Source organism: Pipistrellus hanaki (genome assembly GCF_964339955.1).
Source record: "Pipistrellus hanaki genome assembly, chromosome: 17".
In the NCBI taxonomy this organism is placed as follows: Eukaryota; Metazoa; Chordata; class Mammalia; order Chiroptera; family Vespertilionidae; genus Pipistrellus; species Pipistrellus hanaki.
In genome coordinates, this window is record NC_140519.1 from 30,247,089 (window position 1) to 30,272,810 (window position 25,722).

At 40.2% G+C, this 25,722-nt stretch overlaps 2 protein-coding genes across 2 annotated transcripts in view; both read left to right on the plus strand.

Moving 5' to 3' along the window:
* Nucleotides 1–2,817: 2,817 nt before the first annotated feature.
* LOC311611796 (E3 ubiquitin-protein ligase RLIM-like) lies at nucleotides 2,818–8,746 on the plus strand (the record flags this gene model as incomplete). The annotated part of the gene is made up of 2 exons (XM_084864284.1): nucleotides 2,818–3,055; nucleotides 6,147–8,746. The coding sequence occupies 2 exons, from the start codon at nucleotides 2,818–2,820 to the stop codon at nucleotides 8,744–8,746; spliced, it is 2,838 nt and encodes a 945-aa protein (XP_084720410.1).
* Nucleotides 8,747–21,062: 12,316 nt separating this feature from the next.
* Nucleotides 21,063–25,722, plus strand: part of EIF3H (eukaryotic translation initiation factor 3 subunit H) — an 80,753-nt gene continuing 76,093 nt past the window's right edge. The window contains exon 1 of the mRNA XM_084864990.1: nucleotides 21,063–21,239. Coding sequence (XP_084721116.1) covers nucleotides 21,108–21,239 — 132 coding nt within the window. The 5' untranslated portion in view covers nucleotides 21,063–21,107. The remainder of the gene's footprint in view (nucleotides 21,240–25,722) is intronic.

Here is a 25,722-nt window from a genome sequence, read left to right on the forward strand (position 1 = left end):
TTGTTTTCTTTTTATTGCATTTTGTGGTTATTGAACATTCTTTAAATTTTCATATTGATTTATTTAGAATGTTTTTAGTGTAGCCCTTTGTAAAACTTCCTAGTGGTTTCCTAGGTATTATATTAGATTTGAATAACTTATTAGTTTACTGTTAAGTCATTTCACCAGTTTAAGTGAAGTATAGAAACTTTATCTTCATATGCCCATTAACCAACTTTTTTAATTATGTAATTGTTTTAAATATTCTATATATATTTAGAACCACACTTGATACTGTTATAATTTTTTGCATTTTTAATATTTTTATTGATTTCAGAGAGGAAAGGAGAAGGAAAGAGAGACAGAAACATCAATGATGAGAGAGAATTATTGATCGGCCACCTCCTGCGTGCCCCCTCCTAGGGATTGAGCCTGCAACCCAACTCCCATTAAATAACCATCAGACAGTTCTCACACTTACACAATATTATGTAAATAAATCTATTACAGCATATACTGTATTTTGATAGTTTCCATGTGATGTCTCCCTCATCTGGACTGTGAATTACTTGGGAGTAGAGACTGCTGCAACAGCTAACATATCTCTGAAGTCTAGGGTGGTAACTGACTCAGTTTATGTTTGATGATTTAATTATTAAATAAGTCAAATGGAATAATGTCTCAAATTGTGCAGCCAAATCTTGTATTTCCACGAACAACCTGAATGAAGGATTTCCAAGCAACTGTTAAGTTCTGGTAATATGAATGGGTCCAGAAACTCTTAGAGGTCTCCTTCAGATAGGATGAGCATCATTTTTACCAGCCCACCCTGACTGCACTAACGTACATGGAATAAAATCAGCAAAGGTCAGCATGCATTATGGCAGGCAAAATAACTATTGTGGATCTGTTTAAAAAGTGTCTGTGATGTTCTGGCTAGTTTTGTTTAAGTAATATGTATAATACTGATGGGGGGGGGGGGGAAAGAAACTGGATGCATTTGTGGAGAATTCCTTAAGGGAATCTTTGCATGAGAGAAAACCAACAAATTTGTAATTAATATTTTGGGTTTGCTTTTTTTTTGTTTTGTTTTGTAAACAGAAGCTTGACATGTTACCATAGTTAGCTAGTCATTGATGGGAAAGAAGCAAAGGGGGAGACATCGTTGAGCATGTTCAGCTGGGAAGCAGAGGCCTGACTGCTTCACCAGGAAGCTATAGCTTGACACCCCAAGAAATTGCAGCATTGCCCCTCCAACGGATTAAACCCCTCACTTCCCTCCTCCAGTACTAGATTGTGAGTGTGAGTGTGTGTGTGTGTGTGTGTGTGTGGTGGTGGTGGTGGTGGGTGGGTGGGTGGGTGGGGGAGCATGGGGAGATAGGGAAATGCTCAGTAAAAGTAAAAATGACACAGGGGAGTTGCTCGACCATAGAGGTCTGCCCATCTAACCTGGGAGCTGACTGGTTATTTTGGAAAAGCACTGGTTCCTCCCAAGCCTGAGCATTCCTAATTCCAGGTGAGCCAAGCTCCTCTCTTTTGCTCGTGACCCATACTTGTTCCACGCGCTCACCTGTTCTCTGTGCACAGTCATGTGGTCTGAGCCACTCAGACTCCAAACACAGGCTCCCAGTGGGAACCTGGATACTACAGCACAGCACTGGATTGCAGCCTGGAACACAAGCTAAGTTAGCAGAATGCTGGACTGAAAAGCTTTAATATGGCACAGAATCTCTGGACACAGACTCTATTTCTGCCCTGGTTTTCCATGGCTAGATCAACAGAGATGGGATATTGGGGAACTTATTTACTTTTGCTTCCTGAATAAATTTTGCCATCAGACCTCATCCTTTCTTAAAGATCCATGGAAATGCTTTTCCTCCTGACACCGCATGAACCCCACCACCACCCATAACAGAAGAGCTGTGTAATACAAGGTGAAGGCTTTATAAAAGGGAGAGGACCCAATGAAACAGAGTCAGCTATGGCCCTGGTGAAATATAAAACAATGTGGTCTTTCTCAGTGAGTACACATGACTTAAGGAATTATGAGGAGAAAAGACAGAAATCCCGTGGCACCTGAAAATGAAAACTGTTGCACTAGGATGACTTTGGCAAGGCATTATTTTTTAATCCTCACCCGAGGTATTTTTCCACTGACTTTTTAGAGAGAGTGAAAGAGAGAGGGAAAGACAGAGAGAAATATGGATGGATGTGAGAGAAACACATCAATTGGTTGCTTCCTGCACGTGCCCTGACCAGGGCCCAGGCTGCAACTGAGGTACGTGCCCTTAATCAGAAGGGAACTCGGGACCCCTTGGTCTGCAGACTATCACTCTATCCACTGAGCCAAACTGGCTAGGGCAGAATGGCATTTCAAAGAGGTCGTCATATATACTATAACTAGCTGCATCTGGGTTCTGTAACTTAACATACAAATAACTAGAGCTTATCAGAGTTTGAAAAACCTCCCGAAAGCCTGAGAAAGGTTCATATGGGTTAAAGGAGGCGCAGGACTGGGCTGGGTACATAATAAGCCCTAGTCAGCATCTGCTGGTTTGGACCAAAATAAAACCTAACCTAAATGAGGTCCCTGTTTGGTAACAATGGCGCAAGTCATGGTTGCCTAGGCAACAAGGACTAGAATGTTTGGTATAAAGGTGGGTCTCAACAGTTGACTCACCAGTAGCTGCACAACTGTGGCAGCAGTAGAGGTGAGAGAAACATAAGCTGAGGTGGATCGGTGGATTGACTGAGTCGTATCCTGACACCAAAGCAGGAAGTGTTTTTGTATCACCATCATTTTGTAAAAGTCTGACAGTTTTCCACTTGTTCATCAAGATGGAAAACTCAGATTCTGGCGATGAAGGAGATGACTCTGCGGCCCAGCGCAGAAGTCATACCAACCAATTAGTTCAAGATTACTATCGATTTGTAAATAACCTGAGTGAAGACGAGTACAAGCTTATGAAGGGTAACAATCTGCTAGGCAACCCAGGTGAAAGTACAGAAGAAGAGTTGCGGAGAAGACTTCACCTAGTCAAAGAAAACCTACAGGGCAACTCAGGTGAAAATACGGGTATACTTTGTGAGCGGAATAGGATGGGATGGATGAGGAACTTCATAACAGTGAATGTCAACCAGAGATTATGTGGAGTGGCACAAATTAATTTGGTGCCAAGTAACTTCTCAAAAAACAAACCACAAACCTATAATTTACTCATTTTTTGGTGAGAATGTCAAGGACTCCCCGTTTCTCCTCCCCTTCCCTCTCCCCCCCCCCCCCCCATTCACATTTGGGTGGTTTTATTTATGAAATAGCCTATTTATCTTTTCCTTGGTTTTCCACCTCAATGGAAAATTCCTCCTTCTACCTGAATCATTTTTTTTTTTTTTTTCCTATTTAGACATATGACTTCCATACCAGCAAAAACAAGTACTTCATATTCTAATCAAGTAATTTTCAACTGGGGGCATTTTACAATATCTAAATATATTTTTGGCATTAAAAGATGAAATAAAGAGGGGGCTGGAGACCAGGATGGCAGGACACAGGCTTTATTGAAGAGAAGAGTACCACTGCCAGCTGCTTCCAGAGAGAGGGGCGGAAGAGAGAGGAAGAGAGCGAGGGGTGGGGTCCATTTACTTTTAAAGGGAGGATAGGGGTTGAGGCTTAAGGCACTTAGCATACGTTGATTGGTGATTAGGAACCTAGGGACTTAAGAATTGGGGGGGGGGGGGTTGTTAGGGTATTTGGCAGATGCTGATTGGTGGTTCAGAGCTCAGGAATGTCTGGCCGCAGGTGGGGTTTATGTCTGTCCATCACTTGGAGGAAGGAAGGATCTATTAGGCATCCTGTGGGCAGTGGCTAGGAATGCTTCCCAGCATGCCACAATGCACAGGATAGCTCCCTAAATAAAGAATTGTATAATGCTGCTGAAACCGGTTTGGCTCCGTGGATAGAGTACCGGCCTGCGGACTGAAAGGTCTCAGGCTTGATTCCGGTCAAGGGCATGTACCTTGGTTGCGGGCACATCCCCGGTTCATTGATGTTTCTAACTCTCTATCCTTCTCCCTTCCTCTCTGTAAAAAATCAATAAAATAGTCGGGTGCGGCCAGGCCCGGAGCAGCCGGGTCGGGTGCAGCCAGGCCCGGAGCAGCAGCAGCCAGGCCGGGAGCGGCAGTGGCCAGACCCGGAGCAGCTGGTTGTGGAACGGACCAGAGCAACAGAGGCCAGGCCTGGAACAGCTTGCTCCTTGCCTGCCCCCGCCCCAAGGCTGCCTCTCAGACATGGCTGGAAACTTTTGGGGGAACTTGAGGGTCTGCTGAATCAAGTGATAAAGGCTTAGATCTGGATGTGTTGAGTTAGTATAGCGCTGGGGTGTTGATCTGTGAGTGCCTTGTGTGGGGCCTGGATGAGGTTGGTTGATCTATTTGGAAATGTCTTTTGTGTGAAGTGTATCCTTGGGCATGTGGAGGTATTATTGATTTGAGAAAATGCTAAGTAACTGATTTACTATCTGAAAAATTTAAAGTTCTGAAAGTTTAAGGTCTTAGCTTTAAGGTGTTAGCTTTAAAACCAAAAAGAGGTTTTAAAGCTAACACCTTAATTTTAATGGAGAAAGGGGAAGACAAGCCCTTCCCACCCAGAACAGGTAATCCAATTCCAACCAACAGCTATCTTTAAACAATGTGTCCATTTACACTTGAATGGCTACACCTTTTGATAGCCTAAGGGCAAGTTTACATGTAAACAAGTTTGCTCTCAATTCCCAGGGCAGAAAAAAAAAAGGTTTAAAATTATTAGATTTTAAAATTTATTCTTAGAAGTGTAAAAGTTTATTAATTAAAACAACAACAACAAAAAAGGAGATTGAAAAACCTGATGAACAATAATAGCTGTTCATTGTAGTAGAGTCGGCGATATGGGAGGGGAGTGGACTGACTGTTCTCGGGGAAAGGGGGCGTGGTGGAGGGAGGAAGAGACTGAACATAAACTGTGCACCTATGGATGAGGACAATGGGGTGTGGGGAGGGGGCGGAGGGTGGGGTGGGAACCTGGTGGAGGGGGGGAAGAAATGAGGAACCTTTGTAATAATATGAACAATAAAGATTGATTTAAAAAAAAAATCAATAAAATATATTAAAAAAAAAAAAAGAATTTTATAGTGCCAAAATGTCAGTAGTGTTAAGGTTGAAAAACCCTGCTCTAACCTCAGGGCTGGTGGTTCTCTCCCAGTGTAAAGTAGAGACTTTTACTATGTAATGAAAAGGATAATGAAATAGTTTGGTTCTTGAACATGGTCCTATATGCAACTATGCTAGGTTAAGTCTACTCATTTATCTAACCTTCAATTTCATGTCAGTTCAAAACACTGGTAACATTAATAAGTACTCCAATACTTTTAAACTTATAAGCCTTCTTTATATTTGAGTAATGGCTATACGAGTCTTATATTTTAAAACAACTTTATATATTATCAAAAGCACTTAAGTCAAAAGCCTAGAAGTAATGTGGACTAATGAGAATTACATAATAATGTAAACTTAAGAAAATTTAACAAGCACTGTACCTTTACTGGTATTTGTCTTGTTTAATTGCATTAGTAAATTTTGACAGTGGAGTGAAAAAAACTGTTGTCACTTGACATTCCTCTCTCAGGATATGTATATGATGAACTATTAAAAATAGACCTCCTCCATATTCATTTTTAAAAAATATATTTTATTGATTTTCCACAGAGAGGAAGGGAGAAGGATAGAGAGTTAGAAACATCGATGAGAGAGAATCATCGACCAGCTGCCTCCTGCACACTCCCCACTGGGGATGTGCTCTCAACCAATGTACATGCCCCTGACCGGAATCGAACCTGGGACCTTTCAGTCCGCAGGCTGACGCTCTATCCACTGAGCCAAACCGGTTTCGGCCATATTCATTTTTAATAAAACAATTCCCTAAAGTTATCTAGGATTATCTCTTTCAAATAAAATTGAAACTTTCAATTTGCAGCATGGTTTACAAAATATTAATTCTTTCAATGTGAAATTTGTTTACAAGATATCGGTACTTATCATTTTAGTTTGTTTTTGAAACAACGTTTCAGAATGCTATCCTATGATGGCTCTGATCTTGGTATTTCCTTTCTGAGCCCCCACTTTTTTGTTAACAGGTGAAGGAAATTCTTCAGATGACTCTTTAATAGATTGGCTTATCTCTTTTGAACCAACTGAAAATGTAACAAGTGGGGAAAGAGAACCCCAACCTTGTAGAGAAGTCAGCCAGGTGAATCCTCCCAATGATTTCAGATTCAGTTCTGGCAGTTCAAGTGCAGAGAGTAAATATGTACCATCATTTCCTAGTGGACAAAGTGTGGAAAATGGCCACAATCACATGGCAAATCCACAATCTGAATCACGATTTACCAGACCATCTAAATCAGAACAAAGTACACCAAGGCCACCAATAAAAGTCCCACCTACTAGAGGTCAGAAAAGAGCAAGGAGCAGGAGCCCAGACCACAGTAGAACCAGAGCAAGAACTGAAAGTGGGTCACCTCTTCATCATAGTCAATCATCTCCAAAGGGTGGCTCTATAAGAGACCAGCTGACCTCCGGTGAACAAACTAGAAATGTGATATGTGGGCAGAGAAAATACCAACCTTGGAGAGAAGTGAGCCAGGCTAATCCACACAGTGACTGCATATTCAGTTCTGGAAGTCCAAGTGCAGAGAACAGATATGCACAATCTACAAGACTTCCCAGAAGAAATAGCCACAGTCACGTGGAAAACGCACAATCTGAATCACAATTTACCAGACCATCTACATCAGAACAAAGTACAGCAAGGCCATCAACAAAAGTCCCACCTACTAGAGGTCAGAAAAGAGCAAGAAGCAGGAGCCCAGACCAGAGTAGAATCAGAGCAAGAACTGAAAGTAGGTCACCTCCACGTTCATTGGGACAAATTTCACAAAGCCCTCATCATGGTCAATCATCTCCAATGAGTGGCTCTATAAGAGACCAGCGGAACTCTTTCCAGCAAACTAAAAATGTGATATGTGGGCAAGGAGAACACCAACCTTGGAGAGAAGTGAGCCAGATTCATCCACCCAGTGACTTCAGATTCAGTTCTGGCAGTCCAAGTGCAGAGAATAAATCTACACCCTCTACAAGACTTCCCAGAAGAGAAAATGTGGAAAATAGCCACAGTGACATGGAAAATGCACCATCTGAGTCAAGATTTACCAGACCATGTAAATCAGAACAAAGTACACCAAGGCCACCAATGAAAGTCCCACCTACGAGAGGTCAGAAAAGAGCAAGAAGCAGGAGCCCAGACCAGAGTAGAACCAGAGCAAGAACCGAAAGTGGGTCACCTCCACATTCACTGGGTCAACTTTTGCAAAGATTCCATCACAGTGCACCATCTCCAATTTTTGAGCAGCCTTTCCTAAGTGAGACAGAGAGATTTTTTAGATCTCGGGACCAAGAAACATCGAGAGAGCAAACAGCTGCACTTGAATCACAACATAGGCATCTTTTTGCATCGTCTGGGACAAGAAACACTGTTCAAGGAGAATTTTCTCCAAACACAACTGGTGATGGTGAATCTTGTGGATTGAGACAGATATATCCAACAATATGTCCCTGTTCTGCAGGAGGACAAGCTCATCCTGTAGCATATTCTGAGAGAGACAGCATAACTAGTAGAACTCAAATAACATCTGAGATACCAAATAAAACTGTCACTTTAGAAAGTGAACAAGGAGAACTTAGGCATATGCTTTCATATTATGAGCAGGCAGATATGAGAGCTTATGTTAGTACCATTGAAATTCCCATTTGTCCAATTTTAAGTACAGGTTTAAGTGATACAATATCTGGTGCAATTCCAAGCACATTAAGGCAGACAGTGACAGATTTTAGTGACTCAAGTAATCTTACGGACAGTGAGAGTGATTTGGAGCCTAGGCAGGCAGCTCCAAGTCAATACATGGGAAGGGCAGAGTCACCCAATGGAAGCGATAGTTCTCATGGCAGAAGTAGTTTTAGTTCCAACTCAGATTGTAGCTGTGATTCCTGTTTACATTCCACATTGACTTCTAGTTCAGACTCCAGTTACACAGCCAGTTCCAGTTTCAGTCTGATGTCCAATTCCAGTTCCAGTTTCAGTCTGATGTCCAGTTCCAGCTCCAGTCTGATGTCCAGTTCCAGCTCCAGTATGATGTCCAGTTCTAGCTCCAGTCTGATGTTCAGTTCCAGCTCCAGTATGATGTCCAGTTCCAGCTCCAGTCTGATGTCCAGTTCCAGCTCCAGTCTGATGCCCAGTTCCAGCTCCAGTCCTGTGTCCAGTTCCAGCTCCTTTAGTGATGAAAATTCAGAAATCAGCACACTGTTCTCTGAAGGCAGTGATGAAAGAACATTCTCACCATACTCATCAGAAACCTGGAGTGACAGTAGATCTATGACCCCAATATCAGCAGATGAAAGTGGCTCTTGGCCCCCCCTTGATCAATTTTTTCTCTTGAATGATAATGATAACCAACCTACAGGACTCAGCAAAGCAGAGATTGACAACTTGGCTATAAGACCTTTTTCTAAAAATGATACGTTGAAAGTCTGTATCATTTGTATTACAGAGTACACAGAAGGCGACAGGCTTCGCATACTGCCTTGCTCCCATGAATATCATGTGCACTGTATTGATCACTGGCTGTCAGACAACGATACCTGCCCTATTTGTCGCAGGAAAGTAGGAGGCTCTAGTTAGAAAATTTTAATTGACATTTGAATTCTCAGCTATCTAAACTGTTATGGTGATGGACAAACAACAGTCACCTGGCTTATACCAACTTTTGGGGTGATGCTTAAATATAATAATCTGAATCTAATTGTGAATCTAAATGTAACAATGCACTGAACCATTGGTTCTTGAAGGAATTATTGTAGTTTCCCAAATTTCTGTTTGAAAATAAAAGGAAATATATATATTTCAAGTTACTTATTTACTTGCATTTTATTTTTTATTTTTTATTAAGTAACTAGAGGCCCAGTGCATGAAATTTGTGCACGGGGGGTGTTGGGGATGGTGGTGGAAGGGGGTGGTCCCCTCAGCCCAGCCTGCACCCTCTCCAATCTGGGATTCCTTTTACAATCCGGAACCGCTGGCTCCTAACTGCTCACCTGCCTGCCAGCCTGATGGCCCCTTACTGCCCTCCTGCTGGCCTGGTTGCCCCCAACAGCCCCCTCTGCTGACCTAGTTGCCCCTAACTGCCCCTCCACTGGCCTGGTGACCCCTAACTGCCCCCCTCTGCTGGCCTGGTTGCCCCACGCAGCCTGCTGTTCAGTTGTTTGTTCGTCCCTCACTAACCCTCCTGCGGGCCTGTTCAGCCCAGGTAGCCTGCTGGTCATTACTGTTACTGTGACAGCATCTTGGAGAATTTGCATATTCCTCTATTATTAGTATAGATGGTGATAAAATCCTTTTTTAAAATTTTTATTGTCCAGATTATTACAATTGTTCCTCTTTTCCCCCCCCATAACTCCTCTCCACCTGGTTCACACCCCACCCTCTGCCCTTACCCCTGCCCCCATCCATAGGTGTACGATTTTTGTCCAGGCTCTTCCCGTAATCCCCACACCTCTTCCCCCCCTGAGAATTGTCAATCCACTCCTTTTCTATGCCCCTGATTCTATTATATTCACCAGTTTATTCTGTTCATCAGATTTTTAATTCACTTGATTTTTAGATTCACTTGTTGATATGTATTTGTTGTTCATAATTTTTATCTTTACCTTTTTCTTCTTCTTCCACTTCTTAAAGAATACCTTTCAGCATTTCATAGAATACTGGTTTGGTGATGATGGACTCAGTTAGCTTTTTCTTATCTGTGAGGCTCTTTATCTGACCTTCAATTCTGAATGATAGCTTTGCTGGGTAGAATAATCTTGGTTATAGATTCTTGCTATTGATCACTTTGAATATTTCTTGCCACTCCTGTCTGACCTGCATAGTTTCTCTTGAGAATCAGCTGATAGTTGTATGGATACTCCCTTGTAGGTAACTGTTTTTCTCTTGCTTCTTTTAATATTCTTTGTCTTTTGCTCTTGGCATTTTAATTATGATGTGTCTTGGTGTGGTCCTCTTTGGGTTCTTTTTGTTTGAGGTTCTGTGCACTTCCTGGACTGTAAATCTATTTCTTTCACTAGGTGGGGGAAGTTTTCAGTCATTATTTCTTCAAATAGATTTTCAATATCTTGCTCTCTCTCTTCTTCTGGCACCCCCATAATTCTGATATTAGTATGCTTGAGGCTGTCCCAGAAGCTCCTTACACTATCCTCATATTTTTGGATTCTTTTTGCTTTTTGCTTTTCCAATTGGGTGTTTTTTTGCTTCTTTGTTTTTCAAATATTTGACTTGATTCTTGTGATCCTCTAGTCTGCTGTTGGATCTCCATATTATTTTTTATTTCAGTCAGTGTATGCTTAATTTCTAGTTGGTCCTTTTTCATATCCTCCAAGGTCTCGCTAAATTTATGGGCCTTTTCTAGCCGAGACCGGTTTGGCTCAATGGATAGAGCGTCGGCTTGGGGACTGAAGGGTCCCGGGTTCGATTGCGGTCAAGGGCATGTACCTTGGTTGCGGGCATATCCCCAGTAGGGGGTGTGCAAGAGGCAGCTGATCGATGACTCTCTCTCATCAATGTTTCTAACTCTCTATCTCTCTCCCTTCCTCTCTGTACAAAATCAATAAAATATATACTTTTAAAAATAATAAAATAAATTTATGGGCCTTTTCTAGAAAATTATTGAAAAACCTTATAAACGTGGTTTTGAACTCTATATACAGTCATTTGCTTTCCTCCATTTCTTTCATTTGTGACCTGTTTCTTTGTCTCCACATTTTGGCTGCTTCCCTGAGTTGATAGAGTGCCTTTGTGTGCTAGGTCTTCTATAGGGCCCAGTGGCTCAGCCTCCCCAGTTGTGTGGAGAGTGTGCACACAGCACACCTGAGGTGGACACTTTTGGTGCACCCCTTTGTGGGCTGTGTGCACACTCTTGTTGTAGTTAAGCCTTGATTGTTAGTATCACTGGGAGGAATTGACCTTCAGGCAAATTGGTTGTGAGGATCAACTGTGTCTATGATGGGAGAACTTCTAGGCTGGAGACACCATTATGAGACAGGACTTGCTTCAGTGAGGCTTTGGTGCTCACTGAGTCTGCCCCTTATGAGTGTGTGTCCCTTATGGATCTGAGGAGTTGTAATCTGAATAGTCCCACTCTGATCCTGGGTACACTGGCTCTTGGATCTCCAAGGAAGTGCTAATTTAGCCTCTGCCTGAGGCCACCCACAGAAGCTACAGAGAGGTCTGCAGATTCTTCTTCTTTGTTTGGGTTTTGGAAGTGCCCAGGTGGGGCCCCACTTTGAAGCAATGAAAGATGCTGTGGAGCCTTATGCTTTCTTTTTGGATCTTCTGGATCTCACTGACTCAGCTATGGTTTGTGAGGTAAGTTTAGAATTCAGAGGAGCAGGCCATTCATATGCTAAAGCCTCTGTGCTCAGCTTGGATGGGGCGGAGTCTCAGGGCAGAGCAATCAGCAAGGGATTCATGGGACGGGATCTCAGGGCGGAGCAAACAACAATGGCTTCCCATCAGCCGTGCCCTAAGAGGCCCCTGGGTCTCAGTGTCCCTCGGTAATCACTGCAAGCACCTCTGAGAGTAAGCAGCTCTCAAGTTTTACCTGCTACCAGATAGTCCTGTTTCTCCCCTTATGAGTCTGGGTCCCCAGCGTCTTGCCTGGAATTGGAGTTCAGTGCAGTTGGGAGCTTTTGTCTCCCTCCTGTTTGAGAAAGCCAGCCATGTGTTCAGTGTGCCTCCGTACCTCTGCCTCCTGCAGTTCCTGTGAGTCTCAGTGTGCTTTTCTCTTTCCTTCTAGTTGTAGAATTTCCACTCAGCCAGCCTTCCTGTGGTTCTGGATGATGTCCATTTTGTCTTTTCATTGTAGTTTTGAAATTGTTGTGTGAGGCAGCAGTTCAGGTGTTTACTTATGCCATCTTGGTTTCTCCCAAGATCCTTTTTAAAAAAAATACATTTTTATTAATTTCAGGGAGAGGAAGAAAGAGAGAGAGAGAGAGAGAGAGAGAGAGAGAGAGAGAGAGAGAGAGAGAGAAACATAACTGATTAAAGAGAATTCTTGATCAGCTGCCTCCTGCATGCCCCCTATTGGGGATTGAGTCTTCAACCTTAGCATGTGCCCTGACCTGGAATTGAACCATGAACTCTAGGTTCATAGGTTGATGCTCAACCACTGATCCATACCTGCTAAGCAATATTTCCCCCCCCCCCCCCAAATTATAAGAGAAAGTTTATTTAGAAAATTATAGAGGTAGTAGAAGTGAGCCAGCTGTGCTACACAGGCTTGGGAATCAAGTTACAGAAGCAATAGAAGGGCCATTGGAGCTTAGGAAAAAGAAAGGCAAAGGTAATGCTCCTTAGAAGAGGAAGGGAAAGGTGTAGGCATGCCCCTGAGAGGGAGAGTACACTGAGAATGAAAGGAAATATTACAAAGTCAAATAATATTGACCTACCTGACAGTAAAAATTCATGTTATAGCAAGTGACTGAGTTTCTAGAAAAACTTAGCAGATAGACTGGGTTGGGTTGATTCTTATTTCATAAAAGAAATATCTTAATATGACATAATCAACCCACATAGATCCTGGTAGTCTTATCTAGTCATGTAAATTCCAGACACCTATCTATAGCCATGCCCTTATATTGGATATGTATGCAAAGAAACAGGAACTCAGCCACAATAATTATGCAATTTAGGAATTTATTGGCATTACGTAAGTCATGATACATTCATAGAATGGTGTAAACAGCTTTGAAAACCTCTTCCTATCTTTCCAGCAGCTTACCACATCCTAATACTACCTCGACTTTTCTCCCATTCCCCACTACCAATGTTTCAATCAGAGTCCTGGCTGAAAATTAATGAAACGCTTGAAAAAAGTGATGGAATAGCATTTAATGAAGAGACTACTTTTTATTTTTAAAGTATATTTTTAGTTGATTTCAGAGAGGAAAGGAGAGGGAGAGAGAGATATAGAAACATTGATGAGAGAATCATTGACTGGCTGCCTCCTGCACGCCCCCCACTGGGGATCGAGCCTGCAACCTCGGCATGTGCCCTTGACTGGAATCAAACCTGGGACCTTTAATCCACAGGCCGACACTCTATCCACTGAGCCAATCCTGCTAGGGCAAGAGACTACTTTTTAAAATGTGCAAGGGGTGGAGGGAAAGCAAGAGATGATGAAGTACCCTGAGGCTACCGTGTTTCCCCAAAAATAAGACATCCTCCGAAAATAAGGCCTACTTACAGGTTTCCTTCTGTGTGAAATATAAGGCATCCCCCCAAAAATAAGCCCCTCCCTGCCCCCCAGGCTAAACATGAGATATTTGGTCCACTGATTCTGAAAGAAATGGAGTCACAAGAAATTCACCAGGAAATTCAGGAATTGGATTGTTATGATGATGTTCCAGAAGATGATGACGATTATCCTTGAATAAATAAGTAAATTCTTGATACTGTAGGATTCACAGTTTGTCTGGTTTGTGTTGACAACTACCGTACTACCGTACCGTATACAGGTAATAAATTTCCTTTATTTTCATTTAACAATAAATGTGTAGCGTATTCTTCTTCATGGAAAAATAAGACATCCCCTGAAAATAAGACCTACTGCATCTTTGGGAGCAAAAATTAATATAAGACACTGTCTTATTTTCGGGGAAACAGGGTAGCAACTGTGGGAAGCCTGTATTATCACTATTAGGCTTGAGGGGGCATACAGACTGTAATTGTAACAGAAGGCCACCCAACAAGAGCTGTGACCTTAAATAGACAAATGGCAGCCACTGAGGGGGTTCATGGAAGTAAATACTCTTACCTTGCTTTCATCCTGACTTCTAACCTCCTGTTGGTAGTTCACATTAGCCAAACCCAATCTGAAGACACAGAGCAAGAGAGACTGGTTGATAAAGCTGTTAAAGGTCCGCCTCCTGGAATCACAGATCACGGTAGAGAAGGATGGTGAGTGTATCTGAAGAGCCAATCAGAGACCATCTACCACAACCAGCATTCCCACCTCTCTTCATACCCAGTCTGTCTATGCTTTCTTGCTGCTTCCTCTTGTTCTTTTAGACTCAGCAATTTAACAACCCTTTTAAATACTCCTATCTTGTATGATAAAGAGGACAAGTACATTTTATCTTTAGAAGTGATGAGGTGAGAAACCCTTAGAACTCAATTCTCTTAAACATTGGTTTGCACTTTGGTTTTCTGTGCTTGTAAACAACTAAAGAAAAATGGCAGTATAGGTATTTCTTTTCTTTCTTTTTTTTTTTTTTTTTTTTTTTTTTTTTTTTTTAAACATTTTTATTTATTTCAGAGAGAAAAGGAGATGGAGAGAGAGTAACATAAATGATGAGAAAGAATCACTGATGGGCTGCTTCCTGCACACCTCCCACTGGGGAGCAAGCCCTCAACCTAGGCGTGTACTCTTGGCCAGAATCGAACCTGGGTTCTTTCAGTCTGAAGGCCAACACTCTCTCCACTGAGCCAAACCAGCTAGGACAGAGTATATTTAAGTTTCAATATGTTTCTATATATAAGCTTAGTTCGTATGATTATTTTAAAATAGGTTCTTATTTATTTTAAAGGGTTTTATGGTTTATACAAGCCTCTTAATCTTTGTGCGAATGATCCCAAAGCACTTAGTTGCTGCTGGGAGCCTCATGCGTTGCAATCTGAAAGCCTTAAAAATAAAGCCTGGATTAAAACATGTCTACTAACTCAGTGTTAACTGTCCCCCGTAAAAATAAAAATATCACCCAAAATCATTATTTGAAATCAAATTTTAGAGTAGGCTTCCTTTCCAATCCAAACATAATGAAGGATTTTTCTCCCAATGCAGCCTAAAACTCCTTCATTTTTGGACGGGGGCAGGGAAGGGTATATTGGCCAGTCCAGAATATTTTACTAAAAACTTTAATCCTGGTTTAGGTGATAATATTATATTAAAATCTAAAATAATAATCATAATAGTCATAAATTGTGTGAAATATGAAACCTATATAAGTGTGGATAGTGTTAAGTATAAACCTGCTCTAAAAATTTAGTCAGAATAATTACTGATTTTTATTTCCTATATGAATTGCTAGTAGCCATAGTAATTGCACAGAACTAGTAAAACATAAATGGGAAGTGAAGGTGAAGTTTTTAATGTATCTTTGAGCTAACATATTTTTCACATTGAAGATACTTGCATAATCAGAAATGTAGACTTACATCAAGCCTCTAAAGTTTCACATTAAATTATGAAAGTTGTGTGAATATTCTGTTCTTTATTAAGTATGTCTCATACCAGATCTACTTCATTTAAGGTAAGTAAAATAATTATAACAGCAGTTGGCTTTCTTGTTATCCTAATTTTTTGCTTTAACCCTCAAAAATTTAGGAAACTCAAAAGAAGGAAAGTCTATTGTAATTACATTTTTGTTTACTGTGCTCTTTCTTCCTTAATGATATCCTAAGGTTCTTTTATTGTTACTTTTCCTTTTAGAGAACCACTTTTAGTCATTCTTTTTTGGGTAGGACTGCTAGTAACAATTCTCTTAGTTTTTCTTTATTAAAAATGTTTTGATTTCCTTTTTATTTCTTAACAATATTTTGATTGAATACAGGTTTCTAGGTTGAGAGTTCTTTTTTCTTTCAGCAGTTGAAAAATAATATGCAACTTCCTTCTGGTCTTTGGTTTCTATTGAGAAATCCATTTTAGTTCCAATTGTTTTTCTCTTATAAAGTAAGGCCTTGTCTCTTGCTGCTTTCAAGATGTTTTCTTTGGCTTTTAGAAGTTTGACTTTGATATATCTTGGTGTGCATTTCTTTGGATGTATCCAATTTGGAATTTGCTCAAGTTTCTTTAATCTGTAGGCTATGAATTTCCCCTAATATTAAGGAAGTTTTCAGTCCATAATTCTTTAATAACTTTTAATCCCCGCTCCCTTTCTTTTCTCTTTCTAAGACTTCTATGACAGGATTGTTATATTTTATTTATTTACTTACTTATCCTCACCTGAGGACATGTTTTTATTGATTTTAGAGAGAGAAGAAATGAGAGAGAGAGAGAAAAAGAAGGAGAGAAACATCAACCATTGCCTGCTGAACTCGTCCTGGGGATCAAACTGGCAAATGAGGTATATGCCCTGACCCAGAATCAAACCCTCAGCCTTTTGGTGCATGAATGATGCTTCAATCAACTGAGCCATGAGGCCAGGGCAGGACTGTTAGTTTTCTTTCTTTCTGATAGTTCTAAAGTTCCTCAAGGCTCTGTTCATTTTTTTGTTCCAGTCCACTTTTTTTTTATTGTGGAAAAATAACACAAACTTTAATATTTAAGCTGCTTTTAAGTGTACATTTCAGTGTCATTAAGTGTGTCCACATTGTGTACAACCATTACTATTTTTCCACCATCCCAAATTGAAACTCTCCACTTATTAAATAATACCTCCTTATTCCTCCCTCTTCCCACCTCCTGGTAACCATTATTCTACTTTCCCTATAAATTTGACTATTCTAGGTACTTAATATAATTAAAATCCTACAATATTTGCTCTTTTGTATCTGACATTTCATTTAGCATAATGTTTTTAAAATTCATCCATGTTGTAGTATGTATCTGACTTTCATTTCTTCTTAAGACTGAATAATATTCAATTTTATGTATATGCCACATTTTGTTTAATTTATCTGTTGAATAGTTTTCAACTTTTGGCTATTTTGAGTAATGCTGCTATGAATATTGGTGTACAAATACAAATACCCTTGCTTTCAAGACCTAGATGTGGAATTGCTGGGCCATTTGGTAATTCTATGTTTAATTTTTTTTTTTTAAAGAACTGCCATACTCTTTTTCACAGTGGCTGTACTGTTTTATATTCTGTTCATTTGCATACAGATTGGGTAATTTCTATGTTGCATCTCCAATCACTGTTTTTTTCCTTCTGTTCTTTCCATTCTTCTGTTAAGCCCACGGAGTTTTTATTTTTAGCTATTGCATTTTTTAAGTTCTAAATTTCCATTTGGTTCCTATTTATAACTTCTATATCTTGGCTGAGACTTTCAATTTCTTTGCTGAAATATTTTATATTAAGTGTGTTTATAATTGGTAGTTGAAACATTGTATGATGGCTGCTTCAAAATCTTTTCAGATAACCCTAACATCTCTGTCATGTCAGTGTTGGCATCTATTGATTGCCTTTCTTCATTCAATTTGATATCTTTCTGGTTCTTGGTGAGATGATGACTTTTCAATTGAAGCATCGATTTTTGCATATTTTGTTATGGAACTTTGGATCTTGAGGTCTCCTGCTTTCTCTGACTTAGCTCTGGCAATGGGAGGAGGGAATCCTTCCTTTTACTGCCCCATGAAGGTACAAATAGAAGTTCCATGTTCAGCTTTCACTGATTCTCTCAGGAGTGGGAACAGTTCTTTGTCACTGGTGAGGGATGGACATTCCAGCTCCAACGAGGCTTCCAGTGATACCTCTGGATGAAAGGGGTCGGATTGCCTTATTACTGCTCTCCAGGTTTCCTTCATTAGGTTGATGTTCTCCTTACTGCTATGGGGGATGGAATGGCTGCCTCATTATTATCTGATAAGGATTAAAGGTCAAATTCTCCACATAATCGCCACTGACAGAGTGCAGTTACTGGAGGCTTTTTGTGTTTTGTTTTTTGTTTTGTTTGTACCTGTTGGTGTTTCCAGGCCACTGGACTTCAGCTCCAAGCATGGAACATATGTGGCAATCACAACTCTCTTATTCTTGGGTCCCAATGTCCCTAGCCAGTCTTCCTTCTTTTTCCCACCTTGCAAAGTCTCATAATTTTTCTTCTATCTATAATGCCCAGGGGTTTAGATGCACTTATTGGGAGGAGCAGGGAAAAATATTTTTACATCTTCTCAGAAGAAGTCTGAATTTTGAATACATTTTAAGATGGAGCCTAGAGGAGTATCTGATGAATCAGGGGGTGGGGTCAAGGGTTTTGGTTTTATTAACTAGAAGAACAGGGCTGTCATCAAATGAGATGGGCAAGACTATATGAAGAACAATTTTTTTGGGGGGGAGTTGGAGCTCAATTTTACAAAGGTTAAGCTGGAGGTACCAGTTGGATATTTAAGAGGAGATGTTGAATAGGCAGATAGACATGCTGGTGTGGAGTTCAGTGGAGAGGTCTGGGGAAATATAAATTTGGGATTCATCTGTATATGCATGAAGTTAAGAAGTCTGAGAGTAGATGAGAGCACCATGATAGGGAGTAGAGATAAGGAAACAAAGATATAGAACAACAACTCTGGTACAGTTCCTTCAATGTCAAAAAGGCAGAGAAATCATCAATAGTGACAGAAGAAGGGAGTATCCAATGACATAGGAAGCAAACCAGAAATCCAAATGAAGGAAGTGACACTGCTTCTATATTGACTTCCTATTTCAAATTCTACTTCATGTGTTTCTCCCTCCCTCTCTTTGTACAGATGCTCCTAGATTTATGGGGAGGTAAGGTCCCTATAAACCCATTATAAGTTGAAAATATTTAAGGTGAAAATGCATTTAACACACCTAAACTAATATCATAGCTTATCCTAGCCTACCATAAACATGCTCAGAACACAATATGCATAAGATGTTGGCAACACAGTATACTGTAAAGTATTGATTACTTACCATCCAGATCTCAATTTTACTTAGGAACTGCGTTTTACTGTCCTGCCCTGCATCATGAGAGAGTATCATACTGCATATTGCTAGCCTGGAAAGAGATTGAAATTCAAAATTTGAAGTATTAATTGCTTTATTAATTAATTTGAAGTATGGTTTTTACCAAATGTGGATCACTTTTGCCCCATTATAAAGTATAATTTATCTTAAGTCAAACCATTGTAAATTGGGGACATCTGTATTTATACCTCTGGGCTGTGGGCTGTTTCATGCACAAGGGCCACATGCAGTGTCTTGAGTCAGGTTGAAAGAACCTATATATTATGATCAGAACACTTGTCTGGAAAATCTTAGTGGGATATTTCCAAGGCTAAAAAATTACGAAGGAATTTAAAAATTTACTCACTAGTTTTATTGTGAGTAGTAATATTGGTATTGTAATTCTGAAACAAAACCATAAATATATATAGTAGGATAAAGCAATTGATAAATGTATTATTATTTGTAAGTAACCTGCTTTCTGGTGCACATCATTCCAGCTAGCCAATGATAGGCAGAAAAGTCTAGATCTGGTTCTTCTATGAGGGATTTTCTTCTTTTTTCTTTTTGATTATTTTTCTCTTACTGATTTCTAGTGTAATTCTACTACAATCAACCTTCAATAGTTCTAAATTTGTGGAGACTTTCTCTGTGGCCCAAGTTGTGGTCTGTTTTGATAAAAATTTCATGTGTACTTGAAAAAATAATGGATACAACTTTTTATGTTGTATTATTAGGATTTTTTCAGGTGTAACTGTTTCTGTTCCCACATTGTAATATGAAACCAGACCCTCACAACAAAAATCTCAGGGCAGGAAATAGCCTTCATCAGTTCTGCCTAGATATTTAATGAATAAGTAAACATTTCCAAAATAAGGACTAGGCAAAATGTATTTGGAAGCAGACAAAGTTATAAATTCCTTATCTAAGATGGTTTTCTAAAGCTGTCAAGTATTCCTTTAGATACTTAAGATTTAGCACTAGCCAGTTTGGCTCAGTGGATAGAGCATCGGTCTGCAGACCTAAGGGTCCCTGGTTCACTTCTGGTCAAGGGCACATACCTCGGTTGCAGGCTCCTAGAAACCAATCGATGTGTTTCTTTCACACCAATATTTCAGTCTTCCACTCTCTCTAAAATCAATGGAAAAATACCCTCAGGTGAGGATTAAATAAATAAGTAAATAAATACTTTAGATGTGTATTTTGCACTTAAGTCTGTTATTTTTACGGAATATATTTGGCATCATACTTCAACACTTTGCATAAAATAACTTCTTGGTCCTTATGTAAATATTACATGAAACTAATAGCAGCAAAGGGCTATTCTGGTAATTCTGAAAAAATTAATTTCTGTATAATCTAAGTGGTTAGAGGCAGTTATCTAAAATTACATAAGTCAAAATGCAATACTGCTTACCAGTAATGAACAAAATAAGGTTGGCTAATTCACATGTTTCCTAATGTGTGTAATGGGAGTTAGTGAAACTCTTCATAGTTTGCAAGATTGGGAATTAGGATTAATAAAAAAAAAATTAGAAGTGAAAGCATTTTTACACATGAGACACCATGGTCTGAATTACAATGCTATTATCAGTAACTTATTGGAGGCTGACTAAACATAAAATGGAAAACATTTTATTTTTCCCCCCCAAATAAAAAGATTAAAAACGGCAACTATTCAATATCGTTGCTCTCAAACTCTTTGCACACTGTAAGTTAATAAGACTGTTTTAAACATTCGTTTTTCATCTTTACACATTTTTCAATATCTATTTCAGTGGATGTTTTATAATGTGCATAATACATCCATGCAGTAGCACATAAATGAGTTGTATTAACTTCTTAGGGCTGCTATAACAAAGTACCACAAACTGCATGGCTTAAAACAACGGAAACGTGAAGTCTCAGGCTGAAGTTGGGGTGTCCTCAGGGCCATGCTCTCCCTGAAGGCAATAAAGGAGAATCTGCTCCATGCCTTTCTCTTTGTTTCCGGTGTTCCCCGGCAATCCTTCGGTTCCTCGGCTTCTAGACACGTCATTCCAATCTCTGCCATGTGTGTGTCACAAAGTCTTTTTTTTTTTTTTTTAAAGTCTACTTCAAGCATTTTATCAGGGAAAGGTTCAAACGCACAGTACGCATGCGCAAAGGATTCCGTTAGGGAAGGCGTTGAAGGGAGGCGGGACCCAGCTCTAGCCTTTCCTCCTCGATCCGCCCCTCGGACGGCGCGCTGCGTGTGACGTCACGCGAAGCTTTCACTTCCGCTTCTGGTTACTCACGTTTCTCTTTCTTCCTGTCCCGCTGGAAAGATGGCGTCCCGCAAGGAAGGCACCGGCTCGGCCACCACTTCTTCCAGCTCCGCCACCGGTGCGGCAGGGAAAGGCAAGGGCAAAGGCGGGGCCGGAGACTCGGCCGTGAAGCAAGTGCAGATAGACGGCCTGGTGAGTGGGGTGCCGTCTCCCCGGGCCCACGCGGGGAGCGCAGTTCCCAGCCGGGTCCCCCCTGGAGCGCTTCCCGGCAGCCTCCCCCCTGGGCTAAGTGAGGCTGGGCCAAGGTTTTCCCCGAAAACCCTCCTCTTTCGTCTCCACTTCTGGTTTGGGAGACGCCACAGCTTTCTCTGCCGTCTGACGGGGAGTTGAGGGCTGAGAAAGGGGACCGAGGCGAGGGGTGTGTGTGACAGGTTCTTGGGATCTTGTGTTGAGGTGGTTGGGGGAGAGGACTTGGAGAAAAACTTTTCTGGGAGACAAGTAGGTGACCCCTGGGTGTCGAGATGGATTTAGAACTGGGGGGGGGGGGGTATGGGAAGGGGACAGTAGGGTAATCTTTTCTTCAGTCTGCTTTTTATACTTTAATGAAAAGGATGTGAAAGTCCAGGTCTTGGTAACTGCCTTTCTGAAATGTTTTCAGTGACTTTGCAATGAGTTCAAGGCCCACCAAGATGTCCTTTTGTGTTTGGGTTTCATTCCTACTATTTCCAAACTTCCTAGGAACTGTACAGTCTAGCCACACAGAACTGTTTGGTAAGCCTGATGTTTAATATTATTTGTTCTGACATCTTGATAGTGGCCACGACCTTTTTTTCTTCTTCTTCTTCTTCTTTTTTTTTTTTTTTAAATATATTTTATTGATTTTGTACAGAGAGGAAGGAAGAGAGATAGAGAGTTAGAAACATCGATGAGAGAGAGTCATCGATCAGCTGCCTCTTGCACACCCCGTACTGGGGATGTGCCCGCAACCAAGGTACATGCCCTTGACCGGAATCGAACCCGGGACCCTTCAGTCCCCAAGCCGACGCTCTATCCATTGAGCCAAACCGGTTTCGGCTTTCTTCTTCTTATATTCTTAATCTTTTCTTTTCTATCTTTGGTCTTATTTATCAATTCCTCTGTTTTTTTTTTTTTTTTTTTTTTTTAATATTACCTTTCCCTTAATATCTTAACATTTTCACGACATTCCCATGGTAAAATGTTCTCCCTGACATACTTCCAGAAGTCCTTTCATACGACATTCCAGATGAAGCTGGGGCTGCGCGGGAGCCCGGGTCCCGGGTGCCAGAGGGAAGCTGGTGCCGGCAGCCGGAGGAAGGAAGGCCAACTCTTGCACGAATTTTGTGCCTCGGGCCTTTAGTAATTTGAATAATCACAAAATATTTACTCACTCACCTGCTTTTCAGCCTCAGAAACAGAACATTACAAATATCTTTGAAGCCCCTTTCCATTTCATCCTTTTCTCCTATCCCTTCTCCCTACCCTATTATCACTACAATATTGTGATCTTTGATTCAGTCATTTTTTTTTTTTTTTTTTTTAGTAGCTTCACTACACAAGTATTCCTAAACATTTTGTTTGGTTTTGCCTGTTTATATTAACACATATGAATAAATTAAATCATAGTATGTTTTTTGATGTCACACACACACACACATATATATCTCACACAATGATTGAGATTAGTCCATTTAAGAGTAATTGAGATTAGTCCATTTTATTTATTTTTATTATTATTTAAAAAAATATATATATTTTATTGATTTTTTTACAGAGAGGAAAGGAGAGAGATTAGAGAGCTAGAAACATCGATGAGAGAGAAACAGCGACCAGCTGCCTCTTGCACACCCCCTACTGGGGATGTGCCCGCAACCAATGTACATGCCCTTGACCGGAATCGAACCTGGGACCTTTCAGTCCGCAGACCGACGCTCTTCCACTGAGCCAAACCGGCTTTGGCGAGATTAGTCCATTTTAGAGTAATTGCAATTCATTTTCATTGCTATACAGCATTTCATTGTATGGGATATAACAAGTTTCTTTATCTGACTGTTAATCGATCGCTACATGGCATTTTTCCTTGTGTGAAATGGTATCTCCGTTTAATTGTCCATTCTGTTAGACTTGTCAATGTCATTTACTGTACCCTGCACAGAATCAGTGCTTAGCACATCTTTTTGGGATGGAGGAGTGGATCTTCATTGTAGCCAAGTGGTCTCATTGTTCCTAGACAAGATCAAGTTAATTCTTCCTATTGAACTTATATAAAACTTACTTTGTTCTCCCAAACCACTTTGACTCTTATCTTTACAAAATTTTTTTTTATGATTATTTTTTAATTGTTTGAAGTATTACAAATAGTGGTACATATGTCTCCTTTTTTCCCTCCATTGACCCCCCCCCCACCCCTCCGCCTCCCCTATTCCCCAGTACATGCCCTCACCTGCCCCCCTCCCCAGTGTCTTGTATCCGTTGGTTATGCTTAAATGCATGCGTAGAATCTTATCTTTCTAATGTGCATTATACTTTTGATATTTATAAAGTATGGTCCATGGACCAGCAAGACAAGCAGAATTGGCTTCGGGTAGCTTGTTAGAAGTGTAGAAATAAAGTATCTTAGAATCTCAGACCCCTCTCCTGACGATTTATAGCAATGTTTGCAAAGTACTGCTCTGGTCCACATTGATCTTTTCCTTTCTCTGAAGTTTTTATGATGATGGCTTGTATTCATCCTGGCATATGATCATACTCTGTTAATTAATGGTTTACTGTTAATGTATTTTTCCTTTGTCACTGAGATGGTAATCTGAAGGCTAAAGTGTAAAAACATTTGTGTCTTACATAGTTCCAGTGTTTAAAATCTATTACCTTTTTATTTTATTTTTTAAAAGAATATTTTTGTTGATTTTTAGAGAGAGGAAGGGAAAGGAACAGATAGAAGCATCATGATGAGAGAGAATCATTGATTGGCTTCCACCTGCATGCCCCCTACTGGGGATTGAGTCTGAAACCCTGGGCATGTGCCCTGACCAGTACCTCTTCGTGCATGGGACAACATTCAACTAACTGAGCCATACCATCAGGCAAAATCTATTACCTTTTAAATTTTGTTTTTCCTTTTATGTAAAAAGTTGCCTTATTGTTTAAAATTGTTAGCTACCTCATCCTTTCTTTATTGAAAGTAAGGTGGAGACTGTTACTAATAAATGAGAAAGTGAGAGTTATATATACTTCTTTTAAAAAATATGCTTTTTATTTCAAAAAGGGGGAGGGAGAAGGAGAGAGAATCATTGACTGGCTGCTTCCTGCATGCCCCCTATTGGGGGATCAAGCCCACAACCCAGGCATGTATCCTGACCAGAAGTCAAACCGTGATCTCCTGATTCATGGTCGATGCTCAACTGCTGAGCCAAAACTGCTGTGCTTCATATGTTATTTTTGTCATCCAGATGTCACCGCATAGGGACCTTCTGACTAATCTAAAGTGTCCTTCCTCATCAGTTCACTGGCCCTTATATCACTATTTACCACTTGTTGCTTGTTTGTCTTCTCACACTAAAATATCAACTTCCTGAGAGCAGGACCAATGCCAGATTTGTCCACTACAACTTTAACAAGTGACCAACACATAGAAAGCATTCAAATATTGTGAATGAATTATTACAGTCCCGTGGTACAGAATGTTCTTGAAGATGAATCATGAGGAAACTGGTACAGAAAATGCTAGTGTGTTGGTGAAAAAAGAGCACGCAAGTGAGGCTAGACCAGTTAGCCTTACAAACTTGCTCATAGTTCTTTGTCTTTTTAGGTATCATTGTCATTATAAGTAAGAAAAATCACTGCCTTGACCGGTTTGGCTCAGTGGATAGAGCATCAGCCTGTGGACTGAAGGGTCCCAGGTTCGATTCCGGTCAAGGTCATGTACCTTGGTTGTGGACACATCCCCAGTAGAGGGTGTGCAGGAGGCAGCTGCTGGATGTTTCTTTATCTCTTTCTCTATCTTTCTCTCTCTTTCATCGATGTATTTAACTCTATTCCTCTCCCTTCCTCTCTGTAAAAAATCAGTAAATTTTTTAAAAATAAAGAAAAATCACTAATGTTACTTAAGCATCTGGTGTTTACAAGACCCTGTGTAGGCAATTTTGATTAGGTAATATATGATCCTGTGATAGCTTTGGGTGTAGATGTTATCTCTGATGGTTACTTACCTGATGGTTATTAAGCTCTAATGACAAAATGTTGATCAAAGTACTTTGTGAACTGAAATGAATAATTAAGATTTATAAAGGGCTTATATGAGGCTATGGTATGTATCACTATTTTGTGTGTGTGTGTGTGTGAAACAATATGAAGTTACAGAGTCTAGATAGCAGCTTGTTAAATTCTATGAAATGGAAGCTCTTGTTCAAATTTTGGTCTTTCATAGAAAATGGCTTGGTCTTTCACCATTTTAACAAAAATAAAAATTGTATGGCTCTTGGCTCCTTCCTTCGTTTTCTGACTTTAGTGGGGAATAAGTTACTTTACACGTGTGTATTTTTTTTTTTATGTTGGTACCATGCTCAAGCATACAAGAAGGAAAAAAAATTGATTCAGCAAAATAATGGTAACTCAGTATTAATTTGGTCAAGATACAAAACTTTTTGACTCTCTGAGT